Source organism: Rhinatrema bivittatum, chromosome 1 (assembly GCF_901001135.1).
Source record: "Rhinatrema bivittatum chromosome 1, aRhiBiv1.1, whole genome shotgun sequence".
Taxonomy (NCBI): domain Eukaryota; kingdom Metazoa; phylum Chordata; class Amphibia; order Gymnophiona; family Rhinatrematidae; genus Rhinatrema; species Rhinatrema bivittatum.
The window spans coordinates 388,250,372-388,271,143 of NC_042615.1; the positions used below are offsets into that span (position 1 = coordinate 388,250,372).

At 48.0% G+C, this 20,772-nt stretch overlaps 1 protein-coding gene across 4 annotated transcripts in view; it reads right to left on the reverse strand.

Annotated features, from left to right (window-relative positions):
* Nucleotides 1-20,515: 20,515 nt before the first annotated feature.
* The window catches only part of SARAF (store-operated calcium entry associated regulatory factor), a 154,185-nt gene continuing 153,928 nt past the window's right edge, over nucleotides 20,516-20,772 (reverse strand). For all 4 annotated transcript variants that reach the window (XM_029601665.1, XM_029601653.1, XM_029601646.1 and 1 more), the window contains one exon: nucleotides 20,516-20,680. In XM_029601665.1, coding sequence (XP_029457525.1) covers nucleotides 20,655-20,680 — 26 coding nt within the window. In that variant the 3' untranslated portion in view covers nucleotides 20,516-20,654. The remainder of the gene's footprint in view (nucleotides 20,681-20,772) is intronic.

Genomic DNA, 20,772 nt, shown 5'->3' on the forward strand with positions numbered 1-20,772 from the left:
GAGCCATCTGTGCTGACTGCTGCCTCTAAATATTATATCCAATTCTTAATGAATAATAACTATCAGTTAGAGTTGTACTACAAATGTTGATAGATCCTAAAATGCTCTTTCCCATTTCTAAATTCTAGATGAGCTTTCCTGGCTGTGGAAACCCAGTTGTCCCCATTACCCCTCTCTCTCCCTCCCCACAGTCAGTATGCCTCAGCAGTTGCTGGGTTCACACATAGAATCAAAGGGGAGAGTGTCAGTGGAGCCATGTGGGTACATGGTATAGATGTGGGGGCCATGACAGTCCACCCCATCCACAATGAGAGAGGCGCTGATGTGCCCTTTGTACCTGCAGGGAGAGGGAATAAGAAAACAGGACTGAGCATTCCTAATCTCATCCTCTCTGTATTGTTTTTCCCTCTTCCAGAGGACGTAGGATGTAATAGAAGTGCTGGGGAAGAAGGTGCAGTTCTGTGGTGGGAGGAGGGGCTTCCTCTCTCTTACACAAAACTGAGCTTTGATTCTTGAGCCTAGAGCACTAGTTCCCAATCTGGGATCCACAAGACTACCCTAGCAGGTCCCCCAGAAGGGATGCAAGGAAGTTCAGTAAGGGAGAACATGAGTAGTTGCTGCTACCTGTAATTAGCTGAGCTGCTGCCACAGGCCAGGAGAATGAGAGTGGGGTCTGTTATGGCCCCAGAAAATTCACTCCACATTGCTGCAGACCAGGAGGAGAAGGGACAAAGCAGGGCCATTTGCACCCATTAGAAGCCTCAAACTGCAGTTCCACGTGCTTAGCAGAGGTGGAGAAGAGAAGGACCGATTGCAAACCCTACTGTTGCACTTCCTGAGGGTGTGGGGAAGTCAGAACCTTTGCAGCCTTTGCTTGACGCTGAGGAAAGCAGAGGAAAGGTGGGATATCAAAGTGGTGAGAAACATTTCATACTACCACCATGTGCTCTGCCACTGGTCTGACAGAGGAGAGTATAGCTGCAAGAATTGCTCAAAGGAAGAAAGGAGGAAACAGGACTAGGGTACGGTTGCCAACTGGTTCCAGATTTTCAGGACAGGTTGATCATGTCCTGGTTTTACTCCCTTGCATGCAGGTACTTATAGTTTTGCTTTTCTTAGGGACTGCAATAGGAAAATCAGAATTAGTTTCAGCATGCAATGGGGTAAAACCAGGACTGGATCAACCTGTCCTGAAAATCTGGAGCCAGTTGGCAACCCTAGAATAGGGTTGATGGTATGAGGGGAAAAACAGAGGGGAGAAGGAATGAGACAGGAATGAACAAAAGGAGGATAAAGATGGAGACAGGAATCCATGATTGACCTAGATAAAAGGAGAGTGAATAGCAGCCTATCAGGGAAGAGAAGTAGAAGACCCCCAGGAATCATGCTGGACAGAGAAAAGAAGAGACCACCATGGCCCAGAAGGAAAGAAGAGAAAAATTACTTCCAGGAATCAAGGAGGAGGGAGGATGAGACTGTTGGGTTTGTGGCATATTGTGGACTCTTGGTCGAAGTGGCGATGACTCCTCCCATGGGGAGGGGTCCCGTGGGGAACCACAACGATAGGCTAGACTCTAGTAAGCAGACACTGAGGAGAGAAAGCTTTATTATACTGCAGTTGATGAGTAGAATCTTGCCCAAGGAACGGACAGTACTGTGGTCCAGCGATATCACAGTAAGTTCAGACAGTCTCTGTAGATGATGGTCTCACCCAGATGTAGCAAAGGTCCGGTAGTGTTCCGCAGCGTGGGATAGGCCATGAACCTGAAGGGTGGAATGAGGAGAGCTGGAGCGTAGTGATACTAACAGAGTAGCAGCACTGAAAACTTCCTTTGGTAGTTGAATGAAGAGAGGGACCTGAGGTGCAGGATACCCTAAGCAGAATAGGCCCTCGAGAAGCGAGTACCTAGGAGCGCCGAGGGTTCCTGAAAGAAAGCAGACAGGACCCCCAAGGAGTGGGTGTCCTTTAGGTTAGGCAGATTAACCCTGGAAGGCAAGTAGAAGCGAGAGGCCCCCGAGGAGCGGGTACCCAGAGCTTCCGTAGGAGCGAGATACCCCGGTGTTGCGACCGTTGCTGCCTGATGTCTCCACTACGCCCACCTTATCTCTTTGGCGACTCCCTCTTTGCCTGTTGGAAGTTTGGCTGCCGCGGCGTCATCTTGCCGTTCTCCTCTGGCGTCCCCGGACCGGCTGGACGCTGCACTCCGCCATGTTTCCCAGCAGCCTAAGCGCGCGCGCGCAGCACGGCCCCGACTCAAGTACCAGCAGTGGCGCGAACCTCAGGGGCATCCCCCTGAGGTGACGTCATCCTCACCGGATATGTAAGGTCTCTGAAATCGCTAACGAATCGAGTTAGCAAGGATTTCCTTGCTACTCTGCCTCCTCGGACTTACCAGGGGTACCCGCTCCTCGGGGGCCTCACTTCTCTTTGCTTTTCAGATCGCAGTCTGGAACCGGTACTCGCTCCTCGAGGGCCCACGTACTCGGACTTGCTACTGAATACTACTTCTGCCTGGAAGTCATCGCTGCCTACTACACCAGTGAGTTACCATCTCTTTCACAGAGCGTTCCCTGGAACCAGGTACTCGCTCCTCAAGGGCCTAATCTTTTCCAGCTCCTGGGCTGCTTCTAGAGACTATTGTGTGAGTGTTACCATCAAGGATCTGTTTCTGAACTCTGCATATCCTGCCTACTCACTATATTCAGTTTCTCTACTGCTCAGTTATCCAGGATCGCTATTCCAGTATCCGAGGGACTACAGCCCAGCCGGGCGTTCCAGCTCACTACTGTGTTTAAAAAAGAATTAGATAAGTTCTTGGAGGAGAAGTCCATTACCTGCTATTAAGTTCACTTAGAGAATAGCCACTGCCATTAGCAATGGTAACATGGAATAGACTTAGTTTTTGGGTAATTGCCAGGTTCTTATGGCCTGGATTGGCCACTGTTGGAAACAGGATGCTGGGCTTGATGGACCCTTGGTCTGACCCAGTATGGCATTTTCTTATGTTCTTATGTTCTTACTGCCACCTCTGGTGGTTCCATATACTGTCTAATAAAAGAACTAGTGTGTGTCTGTCTCCATACTCTGAGCCTGACCGGTGGTCCCTCTCGGGATCTTCCCCCGGGGCATGGTCATCTGCCACCGGCCCAAGGATCCACCCACAACTACCTCGTACACTAACAGATTACTAACTCCAGGGATCTGGCACAACTTAATGCCTTGCAGGCCATACCTGGAGTAGCAAAACCGAAGTCCTTGCTAACTTGTTGTATTGGAGCGAAGTGGAGGTTTAAATACCTGGAGGTACTAACATCATGCGGTGGGGCCGCCCCCGAGGTTCTTGCCATGACGTATTCAAAACGTAGACAGCGTGCGCGCGTACCCTAGGAGGCCTCAGGAAGAAGCATGGCGGACAGGGACACCCATGCTGGCTTGGAGATGCTGAAGGTTTTGGCAAACAGCAGCGGAGGCAGCCATCCTTCCCATGGAGGAGGAAAAGGGTAAAAGAGAGGTGAGGCAGAGTGGTCGCAGCCATCCCCCCTTCAAAGGGCCCTCTCCAGGACCTCTTCCTGATGGCCTGGGTTTTCGAGGGTGTGCGAGATGAAATTGACGTACCATGTCTTTATCCATGATGTTGGCCAGAGACTCCCATGAGATTTCTTCTGGTCCATAACTCTCCCAGGAGATGAGGTATTCCCACGTCTTGCCTCTCTTACGGACATCCAAGATGTCATCAATAGCAGACTCAATATCGTCCTCCATGTCCAGATTAGTGGGTTCTGGGGTTTTCTTAGAGAACTCTGAGAGAATCAAGGGTTTTAACAGAGAGACATGGAAGGCGTTATGTATTCTCATTGATGGGGGTAGTTTCAAACTGTACATCAGATTTACCAAGCGCTAAAGGATAGCAAAGGGTCCTACATAGCGAGGTGCAAAACGTGCTGAAGGTAGTTTAAGACGGAGGAACTTGGTACTCAGTCAGACTTTGTCTCCAGGCTGAAACTGAGGCGCCTCTCGATGGTGAGCATCGTAAATCTTTTTTGCTTTCTGTCTTGCTTTAAGGAGTAGATCCTTCATTTGCTTCCAAAGCTGAGATAACTCTGCTGCAGTGGCCTGTGCGGCAGGAGAAGCCACTGATAAGGGAATTGACAGAGGAGAAAGCGGTTGTCGTCCATAGATGAGTTGGAAGGGAGAAGACCCCGTAGATGTAGCAGGATGCGAGTTGATAGCAAATTCTGCTCAAGGCAGCAGTTCCGCCCAGTCACTGTCTTGAATTAACGTAGGACCGTAGAAACTGTTTAAGCATTCTGTTCATTCTTTCAGTCTGTCCATTAGACTGAGGGTGGTAAGCGGAGGTCAAGTCCAAGGAGATATCAAACTTTTGACATAGGGCTCTCCAGAACTTAGCAGTGAATTGTACTCCTCTGTGGGACAGAATATGCTTAGGCATTCCATGAAGGCGGAAGATATGTTTGATGAAGAGTCTCGCTAACTCGACGGCTGAAGGTAATCCTGGTAAGGCTTCAAAATGTGCCATCTTGGAGAAGTGATAAATGGTGACCCAAATGGTATTGTTCCCATTGGAGAGTGGTAAGTCTACCACAAAATCGGTTGCTATATGTGTCCAGGGTTCATCCGGCACTGGCAGGGGTTGAAGCAGACCCCAAGGACATCCAGCTGGCGGCTTTTGCTTTTGCACAGACAGCGCAGGAACCCACATAAGCTTGTACATCCTTTTCATGGTTGGCCACTAGTAATATTGCTGTAGCATGGTCAAAGTATGACTGTCCAGGATGGCTGGCCAGGCAGGAATCGTGCGCCCATTTAAACAGTTTCTTCCTTTGATTTCTAGCCACAACCGTCTACCCAGCTGGTACAACATGAGTGGCTGCAAGAACCACCCTCCCGGGATCAATAATGTGACGGGGTTCGTCAAGCACATCCTGAGGGGAGAAGGGTCATGACAGGGCATCAGCCCGGGTTTTCTTCTCTCCTGAATGGTATTTCAAAAGGTAATCGAATCTGTTAAAGAACAGTGACCATCTTGCTTGACAGTGATTGAGTCGTTGTGCATGTCTGAGGTACTCCAAGTTCTTGAGATCGGTGTACACTACTATCTGATGTTGTGCGCCTTCCAGCCAAGGACACCACCCCTCAGAGGCCAGCTTAATTGCGAGTAACTCTTTGTCTCCGATTCCGTAATTTCTTTCGGCAGGCGAGAATTGCTTTAAGAAGAAGGAGCAGGGATGGAGCACGTTGGATTCGCTGTACTGGCTCAAAACTGCTCCCACGCCAACGTCCGATGCGTCGACCTCGACAATGAATGAGCTATGCGGGTCTGGATGGCGGAGGCATGGCTTCTTTTGAAAAGCCTCTTTGAGAGACAGGAAGGCCGATATTGCTTCAGGAGACCAGTTGGCAGGGTTGGCTCCCTTTCTGGTCATTGCAGTGAGAGGAACCGTCAATGATGAATAGTTCTTGATAAAGGAACGGTAGTAGTTCATCAAGCCCAAGAAGCGGCGCAATGCCTTCAGGCCAATCTCGGATGCTTTCCAATTTCTTGGGGTCCATCTGAAACCTGTTTTTTGAAACAGTATATCCCAGGAAGGGTACAGATTCCTTGTGGAACTCATACTTCTCGAGTTTCGCGTATAAGTAGTACTCCTGTAGGCGTCTTAAAACCTTCTTGACATCTTCTTGATGTGTTTGTAGATACTGGGAGAAGATCAGGATGTCATCAAGATACACTACTAAACATTGATGTAGTAAGTCCCGTAAGATGTCGTTCATCATATTTTGAAAGACTGCATGTGCGTTACTTAGTTTGAAGGGCATGACGAGATATTCAAAGTGTCCATCGTGGGTGTTAAAGACTGTCTTCCAATCATCACCTTCACGAATGCGCACCAAGTTGTAAGCTCCTTTGAGATCCAGTTTAGAAAATATCTTGGCTCGCTGGAGTCTGTCAAATAGTTCAGAAATTAAGGGCAGGGGATACCGGTCCTTGATGGTAATTTCATTCAGACCCCTATAATTGATGCAGGGATGTAAGGTGCCATCTTTTTTCCCCACAAAAAAGAATCCTGCACCAGCTGGGGATTTGGAGGGTCTGATAAATCCTTTTTGAAGGTTCTCTTGTATATAGGCGGACATGGCCTTAGACTCAGCTGCAGAAAGAGGGTAAACTCTTCCTTTTGGAGGCTCCGTATTGGGTTTCAGGTTTATAGCACAGTCAAACTCTGTGAGGTGGAAGTAAATCTGCTGCTTGTTTAGAGAAGACATCCTGGAAGGAGGCGTATTGTGGAGGTAAACCTGGTAAAGATGGTGTAGTAGGCATGCATATTAGTGGTGAGACTTCCGCGAGACACTGACCATGACAGCCTGGTCCCCACCGGGATAATTCCAGCATTGCCCAGTTAAACTGTGGCATATGATCTTGTAGCCAGGGCAGTCCAAGTACCACCGGATGCATGGCCTTTTCCAATACGAGGAAGGAGATGGTTTCAGAGTGTAAAGCTCCGGTGTGCAGGCCGATGGCCTGGGTAATCAATGAAACCTTTCCAGGCAGTGGTTCTCCATGGATTGAAGACAATAGCAATGGCTTAGCTATTGGTGTGGTAGGAATCCGTAGATGTTCTACTAAGCGTTTTAAGATGAAATTTCCTCCGGCTCCGGAGTATATGAGGGCAAGGGTCTGAAACTCAAGGCCATTTGAAAGTGTGCACAAGGGTTTCAAAATGAAATCCCTGCCATCCATTGCTCCTACCATGTGACAGGGGCCAGCCAATGGCACCAATAGCCCTTGTCACATGGTAAGGGCAAAGGGCCATCGGCACCATTTTGATTAGTGGCATCCGACGGCCTGAGAGTGGGAGTTTGCTCCTGGGACCCCCGCTGGACCACCAGGTACTTTAAAAAAGTTGTGGGGGGGGGGGTCAGGAGGGTGGGAGATTCAAAATAATTCGATTTAAAGGCTCGGGGTGGGTTTGGGGGTTGTTTTTCAGTGTGCCCTTTCTTCCCGCCCCCCCCCCCCCCCAAACGATAAGAAAACCACACGAAAATGTCATGGGGTTTTCCTATCGCTTTCGGGGACCCCCCAATATTTGACGAGTTTGAAAATATCGTCCGATATTTTCAATCATCAGAAAAACGATTCACATCCCTACTGTTTACTTTCATCAAAAGGCCCTTTGAAAATTGCTACATCCCACCATTGAGGATTAAGTACCTGCACTGTGAACAGCAGCAGACTTTTACATGCAAGGGGGGGAAGGAGCTGGGCTGGGTTGGGGGAGTGAAAGTACATGCAGGGATTTCATTTTGAAACCCTCTTGCACACTTTCAAAAGTGTATTTTGCACCTGCTTCAAAAGCAGATGAAAAGTACACAGGAACAAAAGTACAGGCTCTATCCTGCTAGTCCAAATTTTCAAAAGGAAACTTCGCAGACAGTTTCCCTTTGAAATGTAGATTTCAGGTCTGCAGGTACCAGTGCTGATTTTCTGCCAGACCATACCAAGTTGCCAATCTGGAACATTTTTTAATTGCTTCCTTTCTTAGTATTAAGACAGGTTAATCCATGACCAGTGGGCTTTGTACCTCTACCAGCAGATGGAGATGGAGCAAAGCTGATGTCACGGTATATATACCCCTGCATTGACAATCAGCCCTCCAGTATTCTCCATCTCCAGCAGATGGTGGATATGCATCTCCTTATGAAGAAGGTCTGTTAGTGCATTTAGTAAGTCTTTAGATAAGTGGCCCGAGGATGCATGGAGCAAGCAAGGGCCAAGGGTAGAGCTGCGGAGCTTCCTAGCAGAGCAGCTAAGAGGTTATGCGTACTTGTGTGTTGGAAAAGCACATTGTCCCTATGCTGTCTGTCTGTATGTACAAAGATTTGTTGCAGAGGCAGTATTGGAAGGCATAAGGGCATAACGCATGGCTACAAGCTCCAGGATGTTCCTGTGAAACTGTGCCTGGAGCGGAATAGATGCATATTGGGTTGAGAAGATGTTAGGTCAAACTTTACAACCCTGAGTAAATGCGAGCATTAGCAGGAGCAGACTAGGTTTTGGTTCTAGATCTGCAATATGGATGAGGGACGAAAGCATTTGAACAGCTTAGACCCACTGATAATGAAATTTCACTGAACCTAACCCAGAGCAATTTTGGATCTATGAGGAAAGTGCATAGTGAAAAAACTCCATGGCCCGACAATGAAAGAATTGAGGAGCTGAAGTTATGAAATATGCATGCAGGGACATATAGGAATTTGTTAGAAATTCTGCGCAGTTGCTGGACAGGAAGGTCGTTGTGATTGTGGTGTCCAGAAGTGTTCTATAAGGGATTTATGGCAGTGACAGCAATCCCAGGTAGTAAATTTATAGTGAGTCATGAAGAAGTTAGAGCTCCTTGCTTGGATTGACTGTGGTTATGCAGCTGTCCATGCAAGGAAAAGCGTGAACGATGTTGTACTCCATAGAGAAACAGCAGTACCGATAGTGATTTAATGAAATACCCAGTTGCCAAAGCTGGTGCAACCAGCAGAGCTTGGGATTGTAATATTGTTGACTCACCATGAAGCACATAGAAAGATTAGAGGCAATCTACTTACTGTGATATGGAAGCATGGTGACGAGAGATACCATTTTACCTGTGCCTTCTGAAGAAAGTTGGTATTTCTGAGGTCCAGGATGGGCGGAGAGTAACTACTTTCTGTTGAAAGAAAGAATAGTGAAATTAAAACTCCCCAACCCCCCCTCCTGCGCTTTGTAGCGTCCGGGGGAGTGTACCGTGAAACTTGGTACAGAGTGGGGTGGCCGGTCTGACATCTGGCAAGTTGAGAGACCCGGAGGTGTCCAACTGGCGGGCTGATGTAACCTGGATATCATGTAACCTCCCAAGGGAGGTGAGCGATAAAGTCTTACTTGCATTTCTGTGTGCTGTACAAGAAAATGTCGAGACTTGTTGCCAGGTTTCGAGGTGGACTTGCACTTGAGGCAGTATTTGCTGGATCTCGTGTTTAGCAGATCAGAGAATCCATCTGGAACTTCGGTCCTGAATTAGGAACCAGAAGCCAGAGTATTAATCAGTACAGGGTCCCGTTGCTGACAATGGGAGGATGTCCCGATGCAATCCCAAATAAATGGTAGAGAGGTTCTCTTGGTATAGTGTCTGACGTAGCTAGCAATAGCGATATGTGACACTAATACGGTTCTTGGAAGGCAGGCGACCTAGAACCTTTCGAACCATGTGGCCTGAATTAGAGAACAGATCTCAATGGGAATGCCGCTGAAGCGGGATTAGACTACTTACCATCCGACGTGGATCGCCGAAGGACGAGCCGGTGAAGATTGATGACTCAGTGGATTTCAGGAGTCAACGAGGGGTAGCCTGTCGGACGTAAGTGTCCTTCTCAACTCTGAAACCTGGTATGGTAGCGCAGGTATAGAGGAGACAGGCTGAGTGTGGCTGGCGCTACCACAGTAATTTGTGGAGGGCCAAAATCCCGCACCGGTCGATGGGGCACACCTTGGGTACAGGGGAATCATTATGACTCGTGAACCCAGCCCTCGTTGCAGCTGCTCGATATGTCGTGACGCCAGTGCAGAATTCTTCGGAACTCATTCCGGTGTTTCTGGAGGACCAAGGACTGCCAGCACTGTGCGGAACAGTGGCGATGGCAGTGGTAATGTTGCTCGGCCCGGGCATTCTCCAGCACCGAGAAGCATAGCACCGATGTGCTGGATGGCGTCAGTGGCGGATGGTCATTGTGCCGGTGACAATGAGTGCCACGGTGCTTGGCCCGGTCTTTCCCCAGCACCGAGGTGGATGCTCTCGCTGTCTTGGATGGCGAACGTTGACGGACTGTCAGCATGCTTGCACTGCTCCTGGCACTATGTAGTGTCATAGGCTAATACGGGGCTTTAATAAGAACCCAAAGCATGGAGCACTGTGTTTAGGCTAGGGCATTACGTGGAGGTGCTATGTCTGTATTGATGGTGTTGATGGCGGCTGAAGCGGCCTCGAGGGGATCGTCAAAAATATATATATGAAAAACGTTGACAACCCGGGCAGAGCAAGGATAACAGTGACAAAAGCACTGATGGCATCAGCGTAGGTATCTATGGAAACGATGTGGCATCGAGAATCAAAACACATTGTTGGCATCAGAAAAAATGATGCCTGCATCGACGGAGTCGATGACTGCATCGATAGGAACGTCGAAGACATCGATGGAAAGTACGTGGGTGTCGACAGCATCAATGTATGGAGGCGGGTGCCGACAGCATCGGTGGCATGGCCACGGGCATAGACAGCATGGCCACGGCTGTTGATGGCATTGATTGGATTGACTTGGGCACCAATGGCATCGATGATACCAGCAAGGGCATCGATGGCACAGACATGGGCACCGATGGCATCGACATTGGCATCAATGCCATTAATGGAATCGGCATTGGCATCGATGCCACCGATGGCATCGACGCCACAGATGGAATTGACCTGGGCATCGATGGAATCGACCTGGGCATCGATGGAATCGACGATGGCATAGATGGAAGTGTTCTAGGCATCGATGACATTGGTAAATAAACGATGGCATCGATGGAAATGACCCTGGAATCGATGGAAGTGCCCTGGGCATCGATGGCACCGACAACACAAGGGTGTGCATCGATGGCATCCATCCGGGCAGTGATGGCATCGATGAAACCCAGGGAAAAATCAGTGCCATGGATGAAAAACATGGATGGCACTGATAGAATTGATGCAGGGATCGATGGCATCAATGTACCGCGGGGGAGGGGTACCAATGGCATCGAAGAATGCAGGACGGTCTGGAAGGGGGTAGTGATGGGGGCATCAACTGTGCGAGGGTACCGAGGAAATCGAAGGACCTGGATTCGACAGAGGCCCTGGCGGCAACGGAAACTGGGAAGTCCCTGTCCCACCAGCACTAATAACCAGGCAGACTGTCACAGAGGGACACTTGCAGGCTATGTGTGGCTATGAAACATATGGAGAGGGAAGGCCGCAGTCGGTTGGCAGGCCAGGGAGGTGACAGGAAACGACTGAAAAACAGGGCATAGTACTCACCGAGCGTCAAATAAATGTATGCGAAGGGAGACCCGTGCAGGGGAAAAGTGTTTGTGAAGTAAAAGTTTAAGTGTTTCTATGAAGAAAAAGTGTTAGAATTTCTCACAGAACTCCTAACCACTATGCTTACTGCAGAGCAGAAAAAAGAAGACTGCGGGAGACACCTGTGGTTCACAGGGATAATTGCAGGCTGAGCATGCTCAGTGCACTCAGTGTGCCAGTATCAGTCAAAGCTTTATAGAAACTTTTGACAGAAAAGTTTTCCGTTCAGGGCTCCATCCTGTGATGTCACCCATATGTTAGGGCTACCATCCTGCTTGTCCTGTAAGAAATTACTTACCTGATAATTTTGTTTTCCTTAGTGTAGACAGATGGACTCAGGACCAATGGGTGTAGTGTACTCCTGATAGCAGTTGGGAGACGGAGTCAGATTTCCCCTGTGTGGGGGTAGACACAGAGAGTTCCCCGCCAGAAGTCTTCGCATGTCTGCGTACCATGGCCTTCTTTTCCAGTCCGGGGCCACTAGAAGTACTAGCCCCCTCTGGTGTTCTATCTTGCTGATGATCCTGCCGAGTAGTGGCCATTGGGGAAAAGCATACAGCAGGGTCTTACTGTGGCCAGGTCTGGATGAGGGCGTTTATTCCCTGGGATTGTGGTTCTCGTCTGCGGCTGAAGAACTTGGGAACTTGGGCGTTGGACCGGGTTGCCAGAAGATCCATGGCTGGTGTTCCCCAGCGGTTTACCATCAACTGGAAGGCTGTGGTCGACAGCATCCATTCCCCTGGATCTAGACTCTCTCTGCTGAGGTAATCCGCAGTGATGTTGTCTTTTCCCCCTATGTGGGAGGCTGAGATCCCTTGTAGGTTTGCTTCTGCCCACGCCATTAGGGTGTCGATTTCCAGGGACACCTGTTGGCTTCTGGTTCCTCTCTGGCAGTTGATGTAGGCAACTGTTGTGGTGTTGTCCGACCTGACTGACAGATTCACCCCCAGAGTCTGTGACTGAATCGAAGGCAGGCTAGTCTGACTACCCGGGCTTCCAGTCGGTTGATGTTCCATCCCGACTCTTCCTTGTCCCATTGCCCCTGGGCCATCAGTTCCTGGCAGTGGGCTCCCCACCCTCGTAGGCTCGCATCCGTGGTGAGCAAGACCCAGGTCGGTGGGGATAGCTTACTCCCTTGCTCAGATGGTCTTCTTGTAGTCACCACTGGAGCTGGGTCCGCACCTCTGCCGGTAGCTGGAGGCGAAATGAGTAGTTCTTGGACATCGGGTTCCATCCCGACGGGAGGGAACGTTCTAGTGGTCGCATGTGGGCCCTTGCCCATGGGACTTCTAGTGTTGATCTCATGAGACCGAGAACTTGGAGGTAGTCCCATACCTTGGGGCGAAAACAGGTCAACAGATTTCGCAACTGGACCAGTTTCTTTCTTCTTGTAGGGGGAAGAACTACCTTGTCTTGTTTGGTATCGAACCGGTCTCCCAAGTATTCTAGTGATTGGGAGGGCTGCAGGCAGCTCTTGGTTGTGCTGACGACCCACCTAAGATTCTGCAGTAGATTCTTGACTCTGGTGGTCGCCTAGTGACTTTCCTCTGGAGATTTTGCCCTGATCAGCCAATCGTCCAGATATGGATGTACGAGGACTCCTTTCCTCAGTCTCGCCGCCACTACAACGATGATTTTGGTGAACATCCGAGGGGCAGTAGCTATTTCGAAGGATAGTACCCGGAAATGGTAGTGATGGTCCAGTATAGCGAAGCATAGAAAGCGCTGATGGTAGTGATGGACTGGGATGTGGAGATAGGCTTCTGATAGATCCAGAGAGGTCAGAAATTCTCCCAGCTGTACTGCCCTTATGACCGAGCCTAGGGTTTCCATGCAGAAATGTGGTACCCTCAGGTAGCAATTGACGGACTTGAGGTCCGGTGTACTGTCATTGGTGGAGCCGGATTCCTCTACTGGCTGAGGGGAGCCTTGCCTCTGTTCCCCCAGAGCCTTTTTGCACTGTAGGCACAGGGCAGAGGCCACTTCGTGTTGCACAGCTCTCAGGTGGCAGGCTGGGTAGAGAGCTTGTCCCTTGGCTTTCTTGGCCGGCAGTGCCATGATTTGTGCGTGTGGAGTGGTTCAAAACTCGTCTATGTGCTTATGTGCATGCGCTGGGAGGCTTATTTGTGCGTTTCGGGTGCACCGACGCTGTGCATGCAAGATGCAGAAGATGTGCGTGCGCCACTGTGTGCACAGATTTATTTGTGCGCCCAGCACCGTTGCGCACGTCGCTGTGTGCACGACACAGATGTGCGGACAATATGGCGATCAGGGGGGAAAATGGTGCTGATGACCACGCGGGCAAGATGGCGACCCCCCCCCCCCGAGGGTCTCCACGTGGAAGGACCCTCGCACTGGTTTGGGCCTAGCCTGGATGGGGCTGCTCAACTCAATGGCACAGACGCCAGATGGCGATCTGTGCGGCTCGCCGAGCCTCAGAGACCGGAGACAAAAGTTTTCTACCTTACCTTATCTCGGCGTTTCAGGTCTCGTGCTGGGCGGTCTCCAGCTGTGGGGGAGAGAGGGGAATACCTTCACAGCCGCGCTTGATATTGCACCCGCTGCCTCTCAGCCACTCAGGGGGAACCGGCTATCGGACAGAGGCTTACCTCTGAGGGATCTCGGAAATCATCTCAGGGATTCTCGACTGGGGGAGGGACCCTTAGGTATCACCGCAGGAATCGGGGCTCGTCTTGTAGAGGTAAGATTTTCTTTCTTCTTTTGGTTTGGATTTTCTAACGCTGTGCAAGCATGTGTTAAGTGTCCCAAACTGCTAAGGAGACTGAGAAATACTGAAGTGCAGAGCTTCTTGCACAGGTAGGCTGACGTCAAATTGAAATCTGACTCCATCTCCAAACTGCTATCAGGAGTACACTATACCCATTGGTCCCGAGTCCATCTGCTACACGCTAGGAAACACCAGCTTTCACCGTCTGTTATCTCCAGCAAATCTCTTATTCTGTGCTCAGGCACATAAACAAGCCCTTTTGGGTAGGGTCATTGATGATATTGCATAAATAGCCATACAATTTTCTGAAACAATGAACATCTGTGTTGCAGGACAGACCCTACCCTCTCCCGGTTCCCAGGTCATAGCCTCTGCAGAAAGGAAGCCCAAATCCATGCCGAGAGTACTTTGGTTCCTCTCGCTACCTGAACTGTGCAGCACAAAACATTTTAAAAAACAAACCAAAAATAAAAGCTTAAGGGATGTGTTTGCAATTTATCAATTTAAACAAACCTTTTTTTCTTATTAGGGAAAAAAAACTCTCTCCCTTCTGCAGCGTTCCATGCATGCAAACTTCAGGCAGCAATGGGAACACATTCACAAATACAGCCAAACAGCACAAACAAAAAAAGGAGGGTGTGTGTGTGTGTGTCATTCATTCTCGTCCTTCCCATCTCTCACCTGAGACAGAGGCCTTACCTGGGAGGTGTCTCAGCCAGGAAGATTTAACAACTCTGAATAATTTTGTGTCATCTGCAAGTTTGATTACCTCACTCCTTGTCTCCTTTCCATGTCATTTATAAATATATTAAAAAGTGCCAGCCAAAGTACAGATCCCTGAGGCACTTCCTGTTTACCTTTCTCCACTTTTAACCAGTTTGCAATCCACAAAAGGAGATTGCCTCCTATCCAATGATTTTTTAATTTTCTTAGGAGTCTCTCATGAGGAACTTTGTCAAACACCTTCTGAAAATCCAAATACACTATATCTATTTGCTCACCTTTATCTACATGTTTATTAACCATTTCAAAAAACTTTGTGAGGCAAGACTTCCCTTGGGTAAATCCATGCTGGTTGTGTCCCATTAACCATGTCTATCTATATGTTCTGTGATTTTGTTCTTTAGACTAGGTTCCACGATCTTTCCTGGCACTGAAGTCAGGTGCACCGGTCTATAGTTCCCCGATCACCTCTGGAACCTTTTTTTAAATACTGGGGTTACATTGGTCACCCTCCAGCTTTCAGGCACAATGGATGATGATAATGATAGGTTACAAATTACTAGTAATAGATCTGAAATTTCATTTTTTGAGTTCTTTCAGAGGAGATTCAGTCTGTATCTCCTATTCAGTACAAGTTCACATGTATCCCATAAATTAGATGTAGCAATCATCTTTCTTATTCCACCTCCCACTTCTGCTTTAGACATTCAATATTCCCAGGAAAATTACTTACTGTACATCTGGCATATAAATGCATATTATCTTACAGATGAGCATTATGGCTACTAGTCCAAGACAGATTCTGGGATACATGACCTCTGGACAATTAGCATAATTAATGTCCATAAAATGCCCTAACTCTTTAAATTGGAGGTATGTAAACAAAGGCCCAACATCTAAAATAGAAATGGGAAAAAGTAAAACTGCTGATTGCATTTAATCTAATTAAAACTAGAAAAGTGCTCAGACCCAGGGTAGGACAAAAGTTGCTAGTCTTAGCCTGTTCCCTCTTCAGCCCACCAGAAAATGAAGTCAATAAAAAAGCATTCATCTTGACAAACAATAGTTTATTAAAACACCAATATTAGGAAAATCAATGGCCATTAAAATTTCTTCTGAAAGCAACATGGTATAAATGAGAGAAAAAGTTTGCAATTTTCATAAAGTAAAGCGATCGGCAACAGTAAATATACATTCACAGTACAAAATCAAGAAGCACAAAGGAAAAGGTTGATCCTTTTGATAGTCTAAATATAAAACTGTAGCTAGCATTGTACTAAGTAGTTTTCATTTCAGCAAAAAGAAATGTAAACATTTCAACCTCCAATTTTTCAAGAGTTAACACTCCCCTCCACCCAGAAATATCCTCAAGCTAAAAATGTCTCATCAAAACCAGCTCTAACTTTCACATCATTCTATTAACTGGTGATTTAAAAAAAATAAATAAAAATAACATTCTCTAGACACAACTGCATCTGACAGTAGTTATTACTGCAGGTCATCACATTCCTAATGTGAAAATGTCAATGTTTCAGAACCAGTATTTTTACGAGCATCACAGGGGATGGAAAAATCCCAGGCACCTGGTCACTTGTTTCTTGATGCCTGCCACCTGTAGTAGTGTCCTGCAATCAATCTGCAGAGAGGAGACACTGCTACCCAAGTGCAGTGCTTTGCAGCCAGGCCCCAGAAAAGAGCCACTATTGCTAGGCCATGGAAAAGAGTCATCAATACTGTGGAAGCCTGGTGCAGTTAGCCAATAAGAGGACGAAGAAGATAGAAAGAAGAGAAGCAGGAAGGGGATATGTTGAGAGAAAGGGAGGAGAGGGCTGCAGTGGACAAGCCTGAGTCTGGAGGAAGGGAAGCAAATGAAACAATGAGCACCATGCATAAAATAAAAGCAAATATTCATAAAGAAACACAAAAGACAGGACAAAAAAAAAAGATCAAAAATAAAAACAAGAAAATTCCACACACAATTAATGGAGCCTACTTTCCAGGATGTGCACGCATCCACATATATGTGGATAAAAAAAAAATACTGTCAGAAATCCTCAAGACCTGCAAATGTGGTGTGGACTGTTTCTTTTGAAAACGTTAAATAAGTTGATATTCAAATAGTCTGTCCAGGTAATTTTTGGAACAATAGGACCAGACCCACAATTTGAACATTTTCTCCTACTGTCTGGCTAAATTTTGTTCACGTAACTCATTACCCACACAAATTTAGCTAGATAAAAAGAGGCAATCATGGAGACTGGGATGTAACTGTTACGCTCGGGCTGTGTTCTGGTGTTGTGAACACCACCCAGAAGGGTGGCCCCAGGTGGAGAGAGACAGGGATGGCTGGAAACAGTGTCAGAGTCCAGGCTGGGTCAGGGCAGGCGGCAGGTAACAGGGTCAAAGTCCAGACTGAGTCAGGGCAGGCGGCAGGTAACAGTGTCAGAGTCCAGGCTGGGTCAGGGTACCTAGTAGTAAGGCAAAGAGCCCGAAGGCCACACACACAAGTACGGCAGAGCAGAGAGCCCGAAGGCCACACACGGCAGGGCAGAGGGCCTGTAGGCCACACACGGACACAGGGCAGAGGGCCCGAAGGCCACACACGGACACACGGCAGGGCAGAGGGCCCGTAGGCCACACACGGACACAGGGCTGAGAGCCCGAAGGTCTCACACACACACTCCCGGCAGGGCAGAGGGCCCATAGGCCATAAACGGACACAGGGCAGAGAGCCCGAAGGCCTCACACACACACACGGCAGAGCAGAGGGCCCGAAGGCCTCACTCACATGGCAGGGCAGAGGGTCCGAGGACCGCACGCGCAGTAAGCAAGGCCGGGCAGGGCAGAAGGCCCGAAGACCATACACAGCGCAAGGTAAGGCAAAGCAGGGTAGAAGGCCCGAAGGCCACACACAGCGCAAGGCAAGGCAAAGCAGGGTAGAAGGCCCGAAGGCACACACAGCGCAAGGCAAGCAAGGAAGGCTAGAGCAGGGAGCCCAGGCGAGCTCGATGCCGAAGTACCAAGGGAACTGTCAGGCAGAGTTATAAAGGGAAGACCAGAACATAGAGTGAACAAGGGAGATGGACTGGGCCTGTCAGGAGAGCCAGCTCTAGAGGGACCCCTGGTGGTGAGGCGGTTGTGCAGCAGCCATAGCCGTAACAGTAACTACATTTGCTAGCAGTAATTTTTTATGGGTTATAAGGTTTGGAGATAATTGCATGGAGTGGGTGTTACTACCCTTAAGAAAAACATGGGGGTAACCTGCACAGTGCGCAGTTACTACTCTTAACAGTAGTGGCAGTTACTACCACTGATGGGTAGATTGGATGGACCATTTGGTCCTTTTCTGCTGTCATTACTATGTTAATATATATGTTGCCATGTATCTTAATCAGTGAATGCTGATCTTCAATTCTACCAGACTAAAGTTAGCTAGCTAAGTCTGGATGGAAAAATACCCTGCCTAAAGTTACCCAGATAACTTTATATGGTTATGTTCAACAGAACACTAAGTATGTTCTGCTGAATTTCCTGGTAAAGTTATGCAGATAATTTTCACTCTCATTGACCCGCTGAATATTGACTTCTCAGAGACCTATGCATAGCTTTTCAGCCACCTATACAGAGGTTAAGGCTGCCGTCCTTGAAAGGGCAAGATACACCCCAGAAGTATACTGGCAACGGTTGTGGCAGGGAATCCTTCAGTCTGGGGAGAATCCTCAGGTTTTTTTTTTGGTTTTTTTTTACTGGCTAAAAGATATAGGTGGGAAATGGATATAGCCTGAAGGAAAGAGAGGCACAGAAGTAGCCAACCTGATTCTATAGTTTCTGGATGGCTTGCAGGCCTATGTGAAAGTGGGTATGTCTGCATCTGAAGATCACCCTAGAGACAGCCTTGGAAGCAGCTGATGCCTTACATCAAGCAGTCAATGCTAGAACACGCCTGAGAGACCGCCACCATGGGATTGGGAGGTTGCAGTCTGCAATACCAGTCACTGGACATAGGTCCACCACATTGCTTCAGCTGTGGAGAGAGAGATCACTTCACCCATGATTGCCTTGGGGCAAGAGGTGAACCTATAGTTGTCAATGGAATGACCCCATATTTTTGTCCTGCTGGGGCTTTCCACTTTTGTGGTTCCAGTACAACTGAACAGTTCTCCCATGCCAGCCCTGAGACTCTGGAAGCAGAACTCTCAGCTGCAAGGAGCTAGCTGAGAATGGACAGGTCAGCTATGACAAGACAGTGTCCCTTTATCTGTATATATAATGACCAGTGACAGTACCCGACTAACCAGATCTTGATGGTGACCCCAGCTAGACAAGCCAGCATGGAAATAGTTCTTTCTGGTCTATATCCTGCTGTTCTGGGTCAGGATTATCCAGAATTTGAGACTCTCTGGGGCCAGCTAATGACTAATCTGACCAGCTCAGCCCGCAGTGAGGCCTTCCAGTTGAGAGATCCAGATTTATACATCAGGGGATCTAAGATGCCTAAACCATGATAACAGCCCCGGGGGGGGGGGGGGGGACACGGACACCCATAGTGGTTGTCAGCGTCTGGAGGCTGTCATTAATAGAGACCATGGGATAGAGAAGCCTTCCCAAGTATTCATCCCTCCAGAGGGAGATGTGGAGACTAATCGGTATATTTTTGAAGAAACCAGGAAAAAGGTAAGTCAAGTTAGCCCAGAAACAAAGGGGAAGCAGTAAGCTGGTCCCTGGGTTTAAGGGTTAGAACCCAATTTCTCCCTTCTCCACAATGGAGATGGGAACACCTTTAACAATCAGGAAGCCAAATCCCTTCACGGGGAAATAACCGTAGTAGGGGCAGGCACTTGACCTGGGAAAGTCAAGTTGAGGGGGAGGGTTTGAAAAGGAATCTACATTAAGACCCTCTTAAAAGGCTAGGATCAGGCATTTAGACACACTGGAAGGGAATCCTAGGTCCAGGGAGTTTCCTTGAGAAGAGGGAGAAGTAAGCAGACCCCAGAGGGAACAGGGATGCACCAGGTAGTAGGCAATTACACATATGCCATAACTGCTTATGTTTAATTGCTGCAACTTTGTCAAGACTGCTTTTTCTGCATAAATAAAAGGTTTTGTGAAGAAACTGTTGGAGTCCAGACTTCTGTCCTCCAGCACATTCCCTAAGCAGGGGATTGCTCCCATGGTTTTACACTGCATAACTTTACAGTTATAAAATGATACAGCAAAAAGCATATTTACGTAAAGAGATGGTAACAGGCAGTGCATGTAGAGGGGACTATGCGACAGGGGCTATCAGTGCCATTGGCCGGCCTGTCACATGGTAGGAGCAATGGACGGCCAGCACGGGCCATCCATTGCTACTACCATGTGTCAGGGGCTGACCAATAGCACCGATAGCCCCTGTCACACGATAAGGGCAAAGGGCCATCGGCGCCATTTTGATTAGTGGCAGCCGACGGCCTGAGAGGGGGAGATTGCTCCCGGGACCCCGCTGGACCACCAGGGACTTTCGGTATGTCTTGGGGGGAGGGGGGGGGGGGGTCGGACAAGTCTCGGGTTGCAACTGCGCGTCCACCTATAACTAGGGCTTATTTTTGGAGTAGGGCTTATATTTCAAGCCCACTCCAGAAATCCTGAAAACTCAAGCTAGGGCTTATTTTCAGGGTTGGGCTTATTTTCGGGGAAACACGATAGCAGCACTAAAACCAAGAAATATTTTAATAACCCAAACCCTAAAAAGATTTTCTTTCTAGTATTTTTAACTTGTTGGAAAAGCATGTATATGGTGATTGACTATCTGCCTGGGGGCCTGATAACTTTCCTCACAATCAGGATCAAATTCCTTAGGCCTTGAATTTATCTTATTGAAAATGACCAGTTGAGAATTTTCTATACAGTAGAGATAAAAAGCACAAAATAAATGTATGTATATGCATTATTTTCATATCCTTGTTATAAAGTAGCTCCTTTGTTCATTGATACAGACATTTTCATAACATGAAATAATCAGCAAAATTAAACTAATAGAAATTTCAAAGGTTTATTTTTAAGCACATTTTCATTTGAAGTATTATCTTCTCTTTGTCCCACCAAATCCTGCAAATGAGAAGAGGACAAGATTACATTAGAGTGGATCATAGGAAGAACTTTTCAATCGCTATATTTTATAGCTTAAGTTTATCATTATC